At 38.6% G+C, this 16,015-nt stretch overlaps 1 protein-coding gene across 3 annotated transcripts in view; it reads right to left on the reverse strand.

Annotated features, from left to right (window-relative positions):
• cd276 (CD276 molecule) overlaps positions 1 to 16,015 on the reverse strand; it is a 102,153-nt gene that overhangs the window by 26,987 nt on the left and 59,151 nt on the right. For all 3 annotated transcript variants that reach the window (XM_046864764.1, XM_046864766.1, XM_046864767.1), the window contains exons 5-6: positions 13,438 to 13,572; positions 8,237 to 8,290 (exon numbers count right to left, since the gene is read on the reverse strand). In XM_046864764.1, the coding sequence (XP_046720720.1) occupies positions 8,237 to 8,290; positions 13,438 to 13,572 (189 nt within the window). The remainder of the gene's footprint in view (positions 1 to 8,236; positions 8,291 to 13,437; positions 13,573 to 16,015) is intronic.

Below are 16,015 nucleotides of genomic sequence, written 5' to 3' on the forward strand. Positions count from 1 at the left end.
TAGCCACTTGGACACAGATTAATTCTATATTGAAATATCCACTATATTGACTATATGGTTCTGCCTTTTCCAGCCATACTGTATGTGGTTCTTCCCCAAACTGTTACCACAAAGTTGGAGGCACACAATTTGGATTTGGATGCAGAAGCTTTAAATTTCCTCTTCAATTGAACCAGGAGACTCACACCTGTGACAAGTTTTGTGCACAAACCAAATGAAAGGAAGAAAGACCTCAACCTTATTGAAAACGTTTGGGATGAATGTGTGCCCCAGACCTTCTCATCGCACCTACATCAGTACCTGAGTTGACTAACACCCTTGTGGCTGAATGAGCACAAATCTCCACATCCACACTCCAAAATCTGGTGGTACATCTTCCCACAAGGGTAAAGGTTATTATAACAGCAAATGGAGACTAAATTTGGAATAGAATGTTTAAAAAACACTATTCAAATGGTTGCGTGTCCACAAACTTTTGTGCTTATAGTGTTTATAAAAAGTGTTCCTGGGTAAATGTTCCCAGGCACAACGCAGAGCATTTCTACCTTTCGTACACTTATTTATGTGGCGGATGTCGTATTTGTTTATTGATTTCATCCCTCTGCTGTTTTCCACCAGCTTCACTACGTTCACAAAGGGAGAGGTTAACATTATTTTAATTACCATAGACTCAGAGAGAGAGAGAGAGAGAGAGAGAGAGAGAGAGAGAGAGTGTGTGTGTGTGTGTGTGTGTGTGTGTGTGTGTGTGTGTGTGTGTGTGTGTGTGTGTGAGAGAGAGAGAGAGAGAGAGAGAGAGAGAGAGAGAGAGAGAGGAGCAGGAGGTGTGTCGGAGCTCCTGAGAGGCTTTTAGCCGGGAGTTACAATAGCATTGATGGCACGACGACGCGAGTAGCGTAAAAAATTCTCGAACAATATGGACGAGGGAAGGGAACAGGGATGACACACTGCTCCCAAGTGTGTGTGTGTGTGTTTGAGAAAAATAGATAAAGGCAAAGAATGGAGGAGAGAAAGACAGAATGTTCCAGAGGAAAGTTAAAATAGGGCGAGACTGATGAAGAGATGGGTTCGGAGTGGAAACGTTCAAACTGATGTGTTTAAAACAACTTTATTAAACTCTTATGTAATAACATTAATAGTCAAAGAAAATATATGTAAAGATACACGGTGTGCTCGAAGGTTTGTGGACACCTGACCATAAGATTAGGATGTGCTTTATATGCATCATATTCCACCTTTAGTCCACATTTGCTGTCATAATAACCTCCACTCTTCTGAGAAGATCTTTTACTAGATTCTGGAGTGTAGTTGTTGAGATTTGCGCTCATTCAGCCACAATTGGTAACCGTAGGTACTGTCCAAGGTGACGAGTCAGGGCTCTACAGCAGGAGACTCAAGATCTTCCACTCTAACTCATGTAATCCATGTCCATATCTCAGTGCTCACCGGTAAACAAAGGTTAATGGGTTACTGTGCAAATAAACTGTCCATATAATAATAATAATAATAATAATAATAATAATAATAATAATAATAATAATATTAATAAAAATAATAATAATAATAATAATAATAATAATAATAATGTGCAAGTTAGATGAAGCTATAACATGAACAGCAAGTTTTACATTAATTGTTATTATTATTAATAATATCATAAGGACAGTTAATAATACTAATAATAAAATGATAAAAATAATAAAAATAATAATAATAAAGTGCAAGTTAGACGAAGCTGTAACACGGACAGCAGGTTTTATATTCATTTCTATTATTATTAATAATAATAATAGAAATATTATTATGATGGTTTATTACAATAATAATAATAATAATAATAATAATAATAATAACAATAATAAAAATTATAATTATAAAGTGCAAGGTAGATGAAGCTGTAACATGAACAGCAGGTTTTACATTTATTTCTTAATATTAATATTATTATTATTATAGGGACAGTTTATAATAATAATAATAATCATAATAATAATAATAAACTAATAATAATATAAAGTGCAAGTTAGATGAAGCTGTAACATGATCATTAATACACAGGGACTGGATGATTTTCTTTTTTTAAATAAAGTAATACTAATTAAATTTAATGTGAATTTCTTGTTAGAAGATGTGCATCATTTTTATATCACATCCTGGATATCTGTCCTGTGTTATTACTTGTGCATTATTCTTTTGTATCAGGTGTTGTGTAATGGAAACACCTTCTGTGTAAAGATCCTAACGTTTCTCTTTTTTTTTTATTCTTCTATAATACGTAAGATTTTTCTTTTTTTTGTCATGCAACCAAAAAACATGACGCACTGACACGCTAGATGTCCCCTGAGAGAGACGTAAAAAAAAGATATGCAGCATATTATCCTTGTTTTACCATCCAGCAACGTAAAAACATTTATCCATATCTTCAGAGTATTCCCCAGATAGTTACAGTATTTACATGACAATTAGCTTTTCTGTAAATATTTATTCATTTAATTTCCCAATATTTTCTCAGTCATATTTACTTTTATTATTCTTGACACAAAAATTATTTTACATTTATATTTTTAATTATTTTCTGCATTGAAATCATGCAATTAACCTTATTTCCGATGCCTCTTTTAATCTCCTTTCAGATTCTTCTCAGATTTGATTGTTTGCAAAGAAGAAGAAAAAAAAAAGAAAAAAAAACGACAGAAAGAAGGAAACCAGCTTGCACGCAGCAGCAGCTCTTTTCATTCAGTTATTCAGACTATTATTGGAGCATCGGAAAGGTCAGAAACATGTGGAGTGTGTGTGGGTTCGCAGTCCTCAACGCTTTGACCTATGAGTCAGATATCTAGCGACACTCACCTGCTGAGATTGTTTGATTTTTTACTTTTTCTTCTCTATTGTTTTCTTTTAAAGCGTTCGGGTGTTGGAGATGTGATGGATTTATGGGTTTGAGCAAAAGAAAAAAATGGTTGTGTATGATTTTTATACAAGAAGCAAAAAACAATTTTGGATAATATTATTTATAATAATAATACAAGGAAGAAAAAGAAAAATATATAAAAAGCTGTGAAATTACTTTTGGGCCTAAACTTTCGAATGTAATTTTTTTTTGAACTAAAATGTCCCGCGGAAGAGAAGAAAAACCTCCGAAAAGTGAAACCAGTATATTCCTTGACACACATTTTTTTTGTCACAAGTTTTCTATGTTTCCTTTTCAATAATCATGCTTATGGACGTACTGCTCGAGTTCAAACTTTCATATTTTGCTCCACAGGTTAAAATTCACCATTCTGTCATGAACCTCTCATTTTGGCTGGGGTTGAACAGTGCTTTAATCTGATTGGCTAGTGAGATTCAGAGTAATGGCTTCCAAAAATTGCAACTGTGGAGTTTTGTAAGTGTAAGTTATTCCCTGTATATGCCGATCAGGCATAATTTTACAAGATTATACCATTATATCAGGTGAAGTGAATAACACTGATTATCTCTTCATCATGGCACCTGTTAGTGGGTGGGATACTATTAGGCAGCAAGTGAACATTTTGTCCACAAAAACGACGTGTCAGAAGCAAGAAAAATGGGCGAGCGTAAGGATTTAAACTAATTTGACAAATTGTGACGTCTAGACGTCTGGGTCAGAGCTCTTGTGCGGTGACAGCTTCTGTAGCTTCAAATGGCTGAAGAGGTTAATGCTGTGAATGCTAGATGGTCCACGACTCTTTTGGCAGCAAAATGAGGACTAACACAATATTAGGCAGGTGGTCATAATGTATTGCCTGATCGTTGGCCATAAAGTTACGCCTGGTTGGTGGAGTTCGCAATTACTATTTGAGGTCTGTGCAATCTCATACAGCTTATCACTTCATTGAGTTCTTTTCTTCTTTCTAATTCGATCATCTTTGTTCATTTTTTGTAAAGCTCTATTCAGTACTTTTTGCACAAATATAATTCTAGTAAAAGAAAAAAAATGCTGGTCTTTGTTCTTGTTTGATTCTTGGCAATATAATGACTATTCATGCTTCATTTAAACTTTTACACTGTCAAGCAAAAATATCAGAAATATAATACTAAGACAGCTCATGCTCATGAGTCAGATACAAGTGGAAACCTAATTTGCCCCCTTTTTTACTCAGACAGGTTTAACATGAATAGAGCCGGTGTTAATTAACTATTATATAATGTGATCTCCACTAGGTGGCAGCACTACAGGATCTTGAGTATTCTCTCTAATCTGGACCATATGAATGTGACTCCATCTCACTGGAACTCGGACCACTGTTTGACCACACACACACACACACACACACACACACACACACACACACACACACACACAGGCCCAACCCACTGTATTCCCTATTAGCGTGGGCTTTTCAGTGAGCGTGTGATAGCAGGAGTGATAAGCCGCAGCACTTAGCACTTTAATACCATGATGATGAAAGTCATCTGCTCGTAATACATCCCCGAGCAAGACTACAGGAAAAAGAGACGTAGTTCTTGTAGTAGAAGAAAGAGACTTGGACAGTGACTCCTAATCAGACTTACGTGGGCATCTTTTTTGAGCCAGCAGGGTCCAGCCAGTGATCCAGTAGAGGGAAATTGCTGGTTAGATTTGGACCCATGCTGAGCGTTTTATAAAATATCAAATGCCCGAATCCTTATCCTGGGGCACGGCTTAGATATTTTTTGAGATAATGAATAGGGATGTGTATGATATTGGATTTTATTTTTTATTTATTTTTTACTAAATGACGCAAAAGGCCAAGCAAACCTAAATTTGCCGGACTGCTGAGCAGTTTGGACATGACTCATGCACAAACATTTATGCAATGTAAATAAGTTCAATTTCAATCTGTATTTGATTAAAACTCGCAACGTTCAAATTGGAATCCTACTTGTAAAGGTCTCAATGAGAAGTCAGGTGAGTGGCGGCAGATCAACATGGCGGCTCACAAAGTCGTGTCTTTGCCTGCTGTTATGTTGTACATGCAGTACAGTGTTTGCATTAGATAAATAATCAATAAATAATAGATATAATAGATAAAAATAGATAAATGGTAATTATTCCTGTGTCTCAAATTGTTCAAAACCCACTCAAATTGTTTACCTATAAATTAATTCATGCAATAAAAAAAAAATGATGTAAGCCTACAAGAGGTCAGACTTTAGGCTTCTGAAGCTTGTAGCCAGAAAAGTGTACAAAACATATGAATCTCTCTGGGGGGCTATAGGCAGAAGATCTGAGACTGAAAGCATTTGAGGATCTTTAATTTTTAATCCAAGAGAACCGTAGTGCACAGTCTATTGTGGAATATATATATATATATATATATATTTTTAAAGAAGGTTTCAGTAGAATCATCTTGAGAAGTACAGTAGTGATAAGTGTAAAACCAGCTTATGGATAAGCGTTTATGATGAAAGAAGGCAGTAGATTAGTGGTTAAGTCATTGGATTTGCATCAGAAGGTCATGAGTTCAAATCCTTGCAACACTAAGCTGCCATTTATTGGCCCCTGGGCCCTTAACCTTCGAGCTGCTCAACTGGATGAATGAAATGGCATACAATATTTTTTTTTTTTATTTCCCCCATTTGGAACGTCCCTCTGAACAATGCTTGTTTGAAAAAATATGTTTTACTCATCTCATATCTGTATTTGATAACAAAGGTTGGCTTTCAAACTAAAACTTCCCGTAGTTATTAATAGAGGTCGAGGCACCGATTTGATTGTTGGAACTATCGGCTATCAGCAAAATTTCCCACAGTTAGTTTTTCCAGCTCCGGGGCCGATATTACAAAAGCGGCCTCTAGAGGTGAATCACTGCCACTACGTGCTGTTTGTTTTTACACGCGAGACTGCACGCTGCACGAAGAGCGCGATATTATATTTATTATTTCCTCTTTATTATTAAATACATATTATTAATGCATTCATTATAGAATTATATTTATTCATAAATATATATTCCTATTTATTTCCTTTCGCACTTTCCAGGATTCGTTTATTTTTGTATTTTTATAATCAAGCTCAGTACTATTTTAAAGGAGTGTTTGTTTATTTTTTATCCGGTAACCGTTTTTAAAAACTTAATGGCTTATCTTTAACGGCAAGTACGATCCAACATGGATATCAGTAAAATCGCTCGACCGAGAGTTATTAAAATAGCCGAAATATTTGTTAGATTCGCCCATCAACCACATACATGTGCGATAGTAAGTAAATGTTTGATTTCAACAGCAATAAATATGAAAAAATGTCATTATGATATTACTATCATAACTACTCTTTAGATATACAGTATATATTAAATATATCTCTTAAAAGTATTGTTCATTTGTCTGTATGGTGCAGAACAAATTAATAAACTACCGTATTTTCCGGACTATAAGCCGCTACTTTTTTCCCACGCTTAAACAACGAAGAGGCTAATATATGGATTTTTCCTGGGTTTTTGCCGGTTTCACAAGCTTCATGACAAACTGAGCCCCATAACATTAGACCAATGAAATTGCTGAACAGGTTCAGGTGAACCAATGAAATTCTTTATATTAAATCAAATGTGCTCCCACTGAATCGGGCCGCACCACATCATAAATATGGATGATGTTCCTCGGACGTTTGACCTGCCGCTCACTCGGACTGTCAACAGGAAATGCGAATCATTCGTCACGCTGAAAACAACTGGGCATGAAAAAACACACTTCACCTGTGTTCTGAGCTGCACTGCATCGGGAGAAAAGCTTCACCGATGGTGATTTTTAAACGCACGACGATGCCAAGAGAAAAACTCTCGAGAGAAATTGTTGTGAAAGGAAGGAGGAAGACAGTGAACAATGACTTTCTTAGTAGGCTACTGTTTAGATACAAGCCGTGTAACAGACACTGTTTTTCATTAAAGCCTGTGTAAAGTTCATTAGTTTAAATGTAGGAACCTGCAGCTTATAGACAGGTTCCGCGTATTTATGTTCAAAATAAAAATCTTTGTCAAATTCAGTGGGTTTAGCTTATATTTGGGTTTGTTTAATAGTCCGGAAATTACGGTAATCTACCATTAAGAGGCATAATAAATACATTTAAAATCATGAAATCCACAATAATTCTGGTAGTTACTCCAGCCTATGTCATTTTTCTGTTAAAGGCCGACTCGGCCAACCATTAAAAAAAGGACAAATTATGTGGCCTGACAGAAAAAAGTTTACAGAGCCCTGTGTTAACAATAGAGCATTTTCAGTCAAAGACTTCTCAAACTCCTGTCAAAGCCTGTAAAGCCCATCCCATTGCTCAAGTCTGACAAACAGTAAAAGCCCTGTCCCTTCTAATCACAATCTTCATCCTGGAACTCAATGAGATGTTTAAAAACATGGACGATGTTTCGAATAGATCCCCAGCCTCCGACTGCAGAATGTTCTAGGCTCTTGACCTCGCCGGCCAAACTTGTCATAGTTCAAATATTCACGAGACCTCCATTACCAAGGAGACAGACCACTGTCTCTACGTCGTATTTTCCTCTTTTCCCTTTTTGCTCTTCCTCTCCCTGTCGCTGACCCTTTTTCACCTGCTGCTTATTAAAATCTCATAGTATTAACTGTGCCACTCGCAGTCAGGCTGAATAATTCAGAATAAAGGAGTCAAATTAATATCTTTTAATGACATTACTGCCACAGGGGGAGCACGGACAAGATTCTGGCATGGCTTACTCTGGCCTTCGCTCAAGAACAGGGGCTTATGTCATTTGACAATCATGGAAATGTAGGCATGAAAGGAGATGAAGTTTTATTCTCTAGTGGTTAAAAGTGGTTAAAATGGAGACAAAAGACTCAAACTGTGTGGAAGATCGACTGATTTCCAGTGAAAGGAGATTTCGTTTGATGGTAATGGCAACACACAAGTGACTGAAGCATCTGGTTCATAGATGTGTACGATTTTTGAAATACTTCAATAATTTTTTTTTTTTTAACATTACTCTCTCTTTTTTCACCTTTAAAAGGATCATTAAATAGATGAAGCATGACTCCCAAAGTGTCTAGCCCAAGCCCAGAATAGCCTGATAATAAAACATGTGTTCTGAATGAGCCTTAAAATACTAGTGCTTTTACTTTGTCTCCTCTACATCATGCATGCTATTTAAAGTTGTGCCTCTGGCTGTTATCGAAATTCAGTCAAGTCAAAAACTAACAGAAAAACAAATACATGTTTTGAGCTAATCAGGTATTTTTTGACAACTGTAAGACAATAAGATTCACAGACCTGTCTTGGCTTCTTCAAGTTCTTTGGCTTCTTCAAGTTCTTTGGCTTCTTCCTCTGTAAAAAAGTAGAATATAATTAATAGAGGTGACTAAACCAAAATATACGGTAGCTTCACTGTATATACTGCTACAGTATACTGCTATATATTCTAGACTACAAAACTAGAGCTCATGAACATCACTGTACCAGCGGTGCACGAGTAGAAAGGGGGAGCCAGCCGGAACTAGCGGTAAGAAACACCTGCAGCTAATGAAACTAATCAGTGCACTCTGTTTCAGTCTGGAGACGCCAATAAAGAGGAAAGAGACGCCGACCTCTGAGAGAGAGAGCCACGAGCGAAAGGGTCACCCAAAGGTGATTGTTGAAAGATTTATGATCAAACTCTTGATGTCACCCAAATGAGGATGGGTTCCCCTTTTGAGTCTGGTTTCTCTCAAGGTTTGTTCCTCATAACATCTAAGGGAGTTTTTCCTTGCCACAGTCGCCACGACTGCTCATCAGGGATAAATGTACACCGTTCACCTTAACTGTTGATTTCTGTAAAGCTGCTTTGAGACAATGTCTGTTGTGAAAATCGCTATAGAAATAAACTTGACTTGACTTAAGCGGGCGGGCGCCAGTAAAAGACGTGCTGGTCCGCGAGGAAACGTGGGCGGGCTCTAAGTGAGAAAGCACGCCGATCTGCGAGTGAGACTGGCGGCCGCTGAAGGAGCACGTGCCGACCCAGGAGGGACTGCCGGTGAACGTCGAGAAGAAAAGGCGTCCCGAACCACGAATGTGTGGGTGAGCCCTGGCGTGAGTACTGGAAAGGAAGGGTGAAAACGAAAGAAAATAAAGAAAGCTCTGCTTGGTGTACTATTGCCAGTCTATCTTTCCTCCAGTGTGGTACCAGTTTGTTACAGTGGTGCCGAAACCCCGTGCTAGAAGAGGGGAATGACGCCAGAGAGACTACGCCACGGAGGGGAGCGGGACCAGGTCAACGAGGATTGCTGCTACCGCTACAGCTCTTGTGGGATGTTCCTGGTCTGCAGTGATCAGTATCTATAAAAAAGTTGCCTAAGGAAGGAACAGTCGTGAACCGGCGACAGGGTCGTGGGCGGCCGAGGCTCATTGATGCACGTGGGGAGCGAAGGCTTGTCTGTGTGGTCCGATCCAACAGACGAGCTCCTGTAGCTCAAACTGCTGAAGACGTTAATGCTCGAGGAGTCAGAACTGTTTTGGCAGCAAAAGTCTACCAACACAATATTGGGCAGGTGGTCATAATGTTATGCTGGATTATTTAGGCTTTAGGCTTCCCAGTACTTTTGTCTATATAGTGTAGTTAAATAATAAGTAGGTTAAACATTTTAAAGCAGTATTGACAAGTATCTGGGGGGAAAAAGCCTTCATAGACTGACTTTCATAATGTTTCTGCTGCATCTGTAGATAAAGTAGTTTGCCTAATTATTAAAAAAACATATATATAAGTGTCAAATATTTCTCCAGTTAGCATATGGAAGCTTTGAGATGTCAATCCTTTGAGCAATACCCACTACAGACAACACAAATATGAACACTATCTATTGCAGTAGACAAATTCAGCACCCCTTTCAGCTCCAAATGACTCAACTGAGAGCAGCTGTGATGATGTACGGCTATATGCATGGAGCGGATATTGGAACAGATGAAAGATAAAAGACCCTAAAGACAATGGAGTTGTGATTAGTGGTATTTCCCCATCTGCAGACCTGTCACCTCCACATCTGTGTAAGCTAACAGCCCAATCTCAGATGCTGTTCTTTCCAGTTAGGGGCATCCTCCACATCCCCACATGCCTTATGACAGCCAAGAAAAATGAGCCAGTCCACTGCGGACTTTATCTGAGTGGCAGTAGCTTCGCACGAAGCAAAGTTAACTCCAATCTACCCACGAATCCCAGCTGCTGGAAATGTGTAGACAGGCTCAATTAGGACCTCTGCTTCCCTTCACACTCACCGTCAGTGCATCAGTTGAATTTTTCCACTTCCACTTCCCTGACTTCACATCACATCACAGTTGAGTCACATGCTTTTATTCCAGATACCTGCCACCAAGTAATGCCCAAGCCTGAGAGATTCCAGAGGGTCTACATCCATAAATATTGCTCAGGTTCAGAGCATTCAGGAACAAGCTTCCTTGTTCAATCCTGTATTTTTTACTTGTGGAATAATCTAGATCCAGGAACATCAAACCAAAGTTGTAAGAAAGGAAAACTAGTTCTGGAGTAACAAAATACATTTAGGAGTTAAATTAAGAGATTAGACTTCGTTCACTCAGCCCCATTTCACTGTGCTCTGTTGTGTGTCAAACATTGTGTTTGTTACGAAAACGTCGTCGGAGTAAAAGTTCCAGCTTTGTTTCAGATTTTCTTTGTATTTGTTTAGTCTTTATTTTTTGTCTTGTTTAGTCTGGTCTACTTGATTTTTTTTAAATTTGATTTAAAGTGGCTTTGTTTTATTTAGTTCCTTCTTGTTTCCTTTAGTTACGTCTAGTTTTATTTTAGGGTAACCCCTAAGAGGAGCCCTCGTGTACCTGGCCTCTTGTTTTTTTCTGTACTGTGCATCTTAGAGACAAAGAATGACCTCTTTCTCTCTGTCTCTGTCTGTAGATTTATTTTTTAAACCCTAGAGGTCTGGAGTTATAACTCGCTGACCTTTTTTTAAAAGGTCTCCTGCATTATAAGCAGTACTCATTAAATACACCACAATGCAAAAAAAAAATATATAAAAATCCCCCCAAACTAATATTTTTTTCCATTTATTTTTGCATTCTTCGTTTATTTTGTGATCTAGCCTATGCTTTTTCCACCCAGCATGTTTAGTTATCTCATGCTTCTGGACGTCTTTTTGTTTTTTTGCACTGCTGACTTCTTGCTCATTTTGTTCTCGCCTTATCACCGCCACTAATTAGCCTATCCTAATTAGCAGTGAATTTCCCCCAGCAATACGACTGTAAGTGTCTGGGCGACTGGACAACTCGCCGGATGAATACCGTCCGGACTTTCAGTGCTTTAGCGCCTTTTTCAGATGCCTCGTCTGGCTTCCCCAGCCCGTGTTCTCAACAAGAGAGTTATTTATTTCACCATTTACTAAAGCATTTAGATTTAATAAAGACTCTCGGTAACACCAGTGTAGATTGGAGTTTTTCGAAGACTCAACTTCTCAACTTCTAGGGAGTGGTAGCTCAGTGGTTAAGGTGCTGGGTTACTGATCGGAAGGTCAGGGGTTCAAGCCCTGCTATCGCCAAGCTGCCAATGTTTTGGCCCTGGAGCAAGGCCCTTAATTCTTTGTGCTCTAGGAGTGCCATATCAGGGCTTCCCTGTGCTCTGACCCCAGCTTCCGAGAAAACTAGCATATGCGAAGAACGAATTTCACTGTGCTGTAATGTATGTGTGACAAATAAAGGCTATTCTATTCCACACTGAAGGCCTGTTCATGGTGGTGTCGTGTAAATGACTAATTTATGATTAGTTTATCGAAGTTATCGAGTTATATAAATCATTATAAAAAACACGCCAAAAACAATATGGGCTTAGGACTGATCAGATTGGGATTTTGATTGTTTTTCGTGCATACATATAGTTTGACTAGCTTCATCTTATGTCGTTTAGATCATGATTCCTGCAATAGCCTCCTCTCAAAATAATTTCATTTACTTATTATTAATAATGAGGATTACACTATATGGACAAGTTTATGGACAACTGACAATAAGATTCATACACTATATGAAAAAAGTATTGGGACATCTGACTTTGTCTTTGTATGCAGTAGCATGAGATTTTACCTTCACTTGAAATAGGAGACCCAAACCTGTTCCAACATGACAATGCCGCTGTGCACAAAGCAACCTCGATGAAGATATGGTTTGCATGGGTTGAAGTGGAGGACCTCCTGCTCTAGAGCTCTGACCTCAACCCTACCCCCAACATTTGGGATGAATTAGAATGCTGACTGCACCCCAGGCCTCCTCACATTACCTGAATTAGTACCTGACTTTACTAACACCCTTTTGTCTGAAGTGCACCAATCTTCACTCCAAAATCTAGTGGAACATCTTTCCAGAAGAGTGGAAGGAATTATATTGGAACTAAATGTGGAATGCAATGCTCAAAAGCACATACAATAGTTATGACCAGGTGTATGTGCTTTTACAGTCCCGTTTCACATTTATACCTCATTTGCTTATATAATATCCTGGGAATATTCTGGGGAAAAAGTGCCACTAGATTTTGGAGTGGAGTGGAGATTTGTTCTGCACAAGGGTGTTAATAAAGTCAGGTACTGATGTAGGTGAGGTGAGGAGGTCTGGGGTGCAATTAGCTTTCCAGTTCTTTTCAAAGAGGTTCAATACAGTTAAGGTCAATGCTTCATTGCAGGCCACTCAGGATTCCACCCCAAACTTTCCCAAACCACTCCAAACTTTGTGGGAACAGTTTGGGGAAGAAGCACATTCGATTGGAGAATTCAGGTAACCCAAATCATTTGACTATATAGGCAAAATGTAGCTGAGACCCGGATATGTAGTAGTCGTAGATTTACAAATTTGATTCTGCTGTAGTAGGGAAGAATTTGGAGGTTACACTGGCTACCGTATCAATATGCATGTTATTGGTAATATTTTCTTCATTGGTAAATTTTTGATATTTCCTATGTAGCCCTAGAATCTTACTAATGCACAATTATTAATACATTCTATAAGAGTTTGTTTTTGTGCTGTATGTTTTTTCTCCTGACCATTTTGTCCTCCTTAGAGTTTTCTTAAGAGCAAATCCTTTCTGGAACTGTTTGGACTCTTGAGTGGCACAACTCCCTAAGCATTCAGCTTATAAAAGGGTGATTTGATTGCGAATCTGATCACGAATCCAAACAATTCCACAACTATTCGTGCATATAAAACTGGCCTACTCTCTAGGTGGGACTGCTAGAATGTCTCTGTTCACTGCCAGTTAGAAAAATGGAAACCAATTGCGAACAAGAGACATGGTGTTTTGTGAAAAATATAGACTATCTATATTTACAGTAGCTAAGGTGACCTGCTAAGGTTTCTATACTCCATTCGACAATGTCCTTAGCTTCCTGACAGCTGACTCATGCCTTCGTTTGTAAAATCTGCACGAGCGTTCTAAGGGTGCGATTTGGAACACAGCCCCGTTGGTCTGGCAAAGAAGTAAGTACCCTTACCTGCTCTCATCTCTTCACAGCTCTCTTTGATTTTCCGGTGGCAGACTGCAGCCAAGGCGATGAGAAGGCCGAGCAAACAGACCGCCAATCCAATCGTTACCCACAAAGCCACTTGAGGAAACACTGGAGACTGGGCTAATATGGGAGAGTAAAAGAGACAGAAAACGAGACTATATTAGCATTACATCATATTTATTTTCATTTCTTCTTCACCATGACTTTTTACCACAGGAAGTGACTGCATTAGTGAGGAATTCAGTCCTCGATGAAAAGTTACATTCATCTAACTTTCAAATTAGTTATTGATGAGTCATGGTTGTTTGTTAAACCTTAGCATATTTCTCTTCACATTTTCACTGATTTCAATAAGGCATTCGGTATGTGCCACAGTAACTAATCAAACTAACATCATCTCTCCTATTCCTCATCTTACAAAAGATCTTCTGTTAGAGACAAAAAAAATGTCAAATTTGGACTGTCTACAAAACTTTCTTCCAGTCATTTAGTGTCCGAGGTTGTTGCATGTAATCAAAGGGAACATGCATGTCTCTCAAAAGCAATAAAAGACCAGGTGTTTCCAAATTTTGGACAGGTCCCATACACTAATAACAGTCAATAGTAAAGGTCGACCGATCAATCAGCCTGTCGATTAATCGGGCCAATTTTTGGCATTTTTTGAAGAACCCGCATCTGCCACACCAAACGTTGAGGACACTCCAAACCTTCTGCGTTTGCATGAGACCAAACAGGGAAACAGGAAGTGCTAGAAACGTGAATATATGAAGCAAGCAGCGTTTACACCTGCCGCGATCTTTACTAAGAATTTGAGTGGCTTTCTTAAATCATTCCTTCTTCAATCATCCTTTCTTCAATCATTTCTGCTAAGAGGCAAAGACAAGTAAAAGAATGACAAGTGTCTAATTTTTCGCTAAGTGTCAATTTGCTTTCCTCAGTTCTGTTTTTTTTCTCTTGTTCTTATTCGCTAAGCTAAATAGCCAATAACAGTTCTCTTTATCGCCGACAAGCTCTGCCTTTGGTTTGACATGTCTAATCAGCCCAAAAAATACCTGACACCATCCGACTAGAGTGAACGGTGCAGAACAAACTAGAAATATTAAAACCAACTGATGCTGGAAAACCCCCCGACAGTTCCAAAGACTTTAAGTTTTTATCCCTCGTTCCTAATCTAGCCTTGTATATTTTATTGGTTAACTATGATGCTACTTTTGAAGAGAAATTAATTATAACATTTGTAGAGAAAATAACATTTTGAAGAGAGACTTTTTGGAACTGTGTTGTTAGTGTAGTTTATGCTTCAGGTAGGCACGGGTACCAAAACCTACCAAGTGCACTGATTGGAGAGGCTTGTGTTGTTCAAGCAATGTTTAATTTTCTGTATCATTTCTTATTAATTAACTGATATTATGAGATCAAATATTTGATCAATTGTCATATTTTGGGATTGGCCAGAGGAAAACAAACATATCGCTCGCCCTCTAGTCAACAATATAAAAATGTCACATTAGTAAAAGTGTACGAATTCAAATTTGACATGGTACCAGAGTGTCTTTCTTTGTACAGAAAAATGTGACTGGCTATAAAAACAGCCCGGACTTTTAAGAGGCTTTCCCAGGAACGTTTCTCTTCACAGCATTAACGCAAGTGTTTTCCTGAGGCAGGTGTGGGATTGATTCTCGCAACACTTCCAAAACTACTGAGTTATGATCTCATGAAGGCCCTTTATCTCTCCGTGAAGACGGACTGTCTTTGAGTGTGCATGTCTCTGTGTGTATACTGGGATAAACCAGGCAGCCAGAGTGAGATGAACCTTAACTCCAAAGAAAAAGAAAGAATAATATGAGTGATGGGACACGAACGAGGAAGGGTGGAGAGGAAGAAAGCCGCCAAAACGAACTGCTCAACGCCTGCGTGTGTGAGAGAGAGAGAGAGAGAGAGAGAGAGAGCGAGAGTGAGAGAAAGAGATATTGCAGACTCCCCCAAATTTCCCCTGGGTATTACTGGCTCAAATGTGTGTGTGTATGTGTGTGTTGTAAGAGAGAAAATGAGATAAAGAAAGAGATAGAGAGGGAGAGAGGCAGCAGACAGGGAGGGAGAAATAGAAACCCCACTAAATGGCTCTGTGGCCTGGACTGCAATAGCACAGCATCACATCAGCGACTCCGGCTGGATAATTTCAAGACATCATTAAATGTCCAAAATGAAACCACAAACACAAGATACAATGGCGAAACACCTGGAACATCTCGTTCAGAGCGGGAGAACAGCTCGGGAGCAGTTCGGTAACACGATTGCCAAGAATCATGAGCTGTTTTTTGGATCATGATATTTTTCAATTTAGAAAAGAACATTGTTGTCCTTTTCCTCAACCACTAACACGTTTTACTGTAATCCTGTGAGAACGCAGCCATTTTCAAGATCGACTTGAAAATAAGAAATAAATAAAAAATGTTGCCAAGCAAGCTTTTAAATCAAACATGAAGGCAACAACATTAACAACTTTCCAACATTTGAATGCTAAAATGCAAGAACAAATAACAACTGGTCAATTTATGCCACG

This window comes from Silurus meridionalis, chromosome 13, assembly GCF_014805685.1.
Source record: "Silurus meridionalis isolate SWU-2019-XX chromosome 13, ASM1480568v1, whole genome shotgun sequence".
NCBI lineage: Eukaryota > Metazoa > Chordata > Actinopteri > Siluriformes > Siluridae > Silurus > Silurus meridionalis.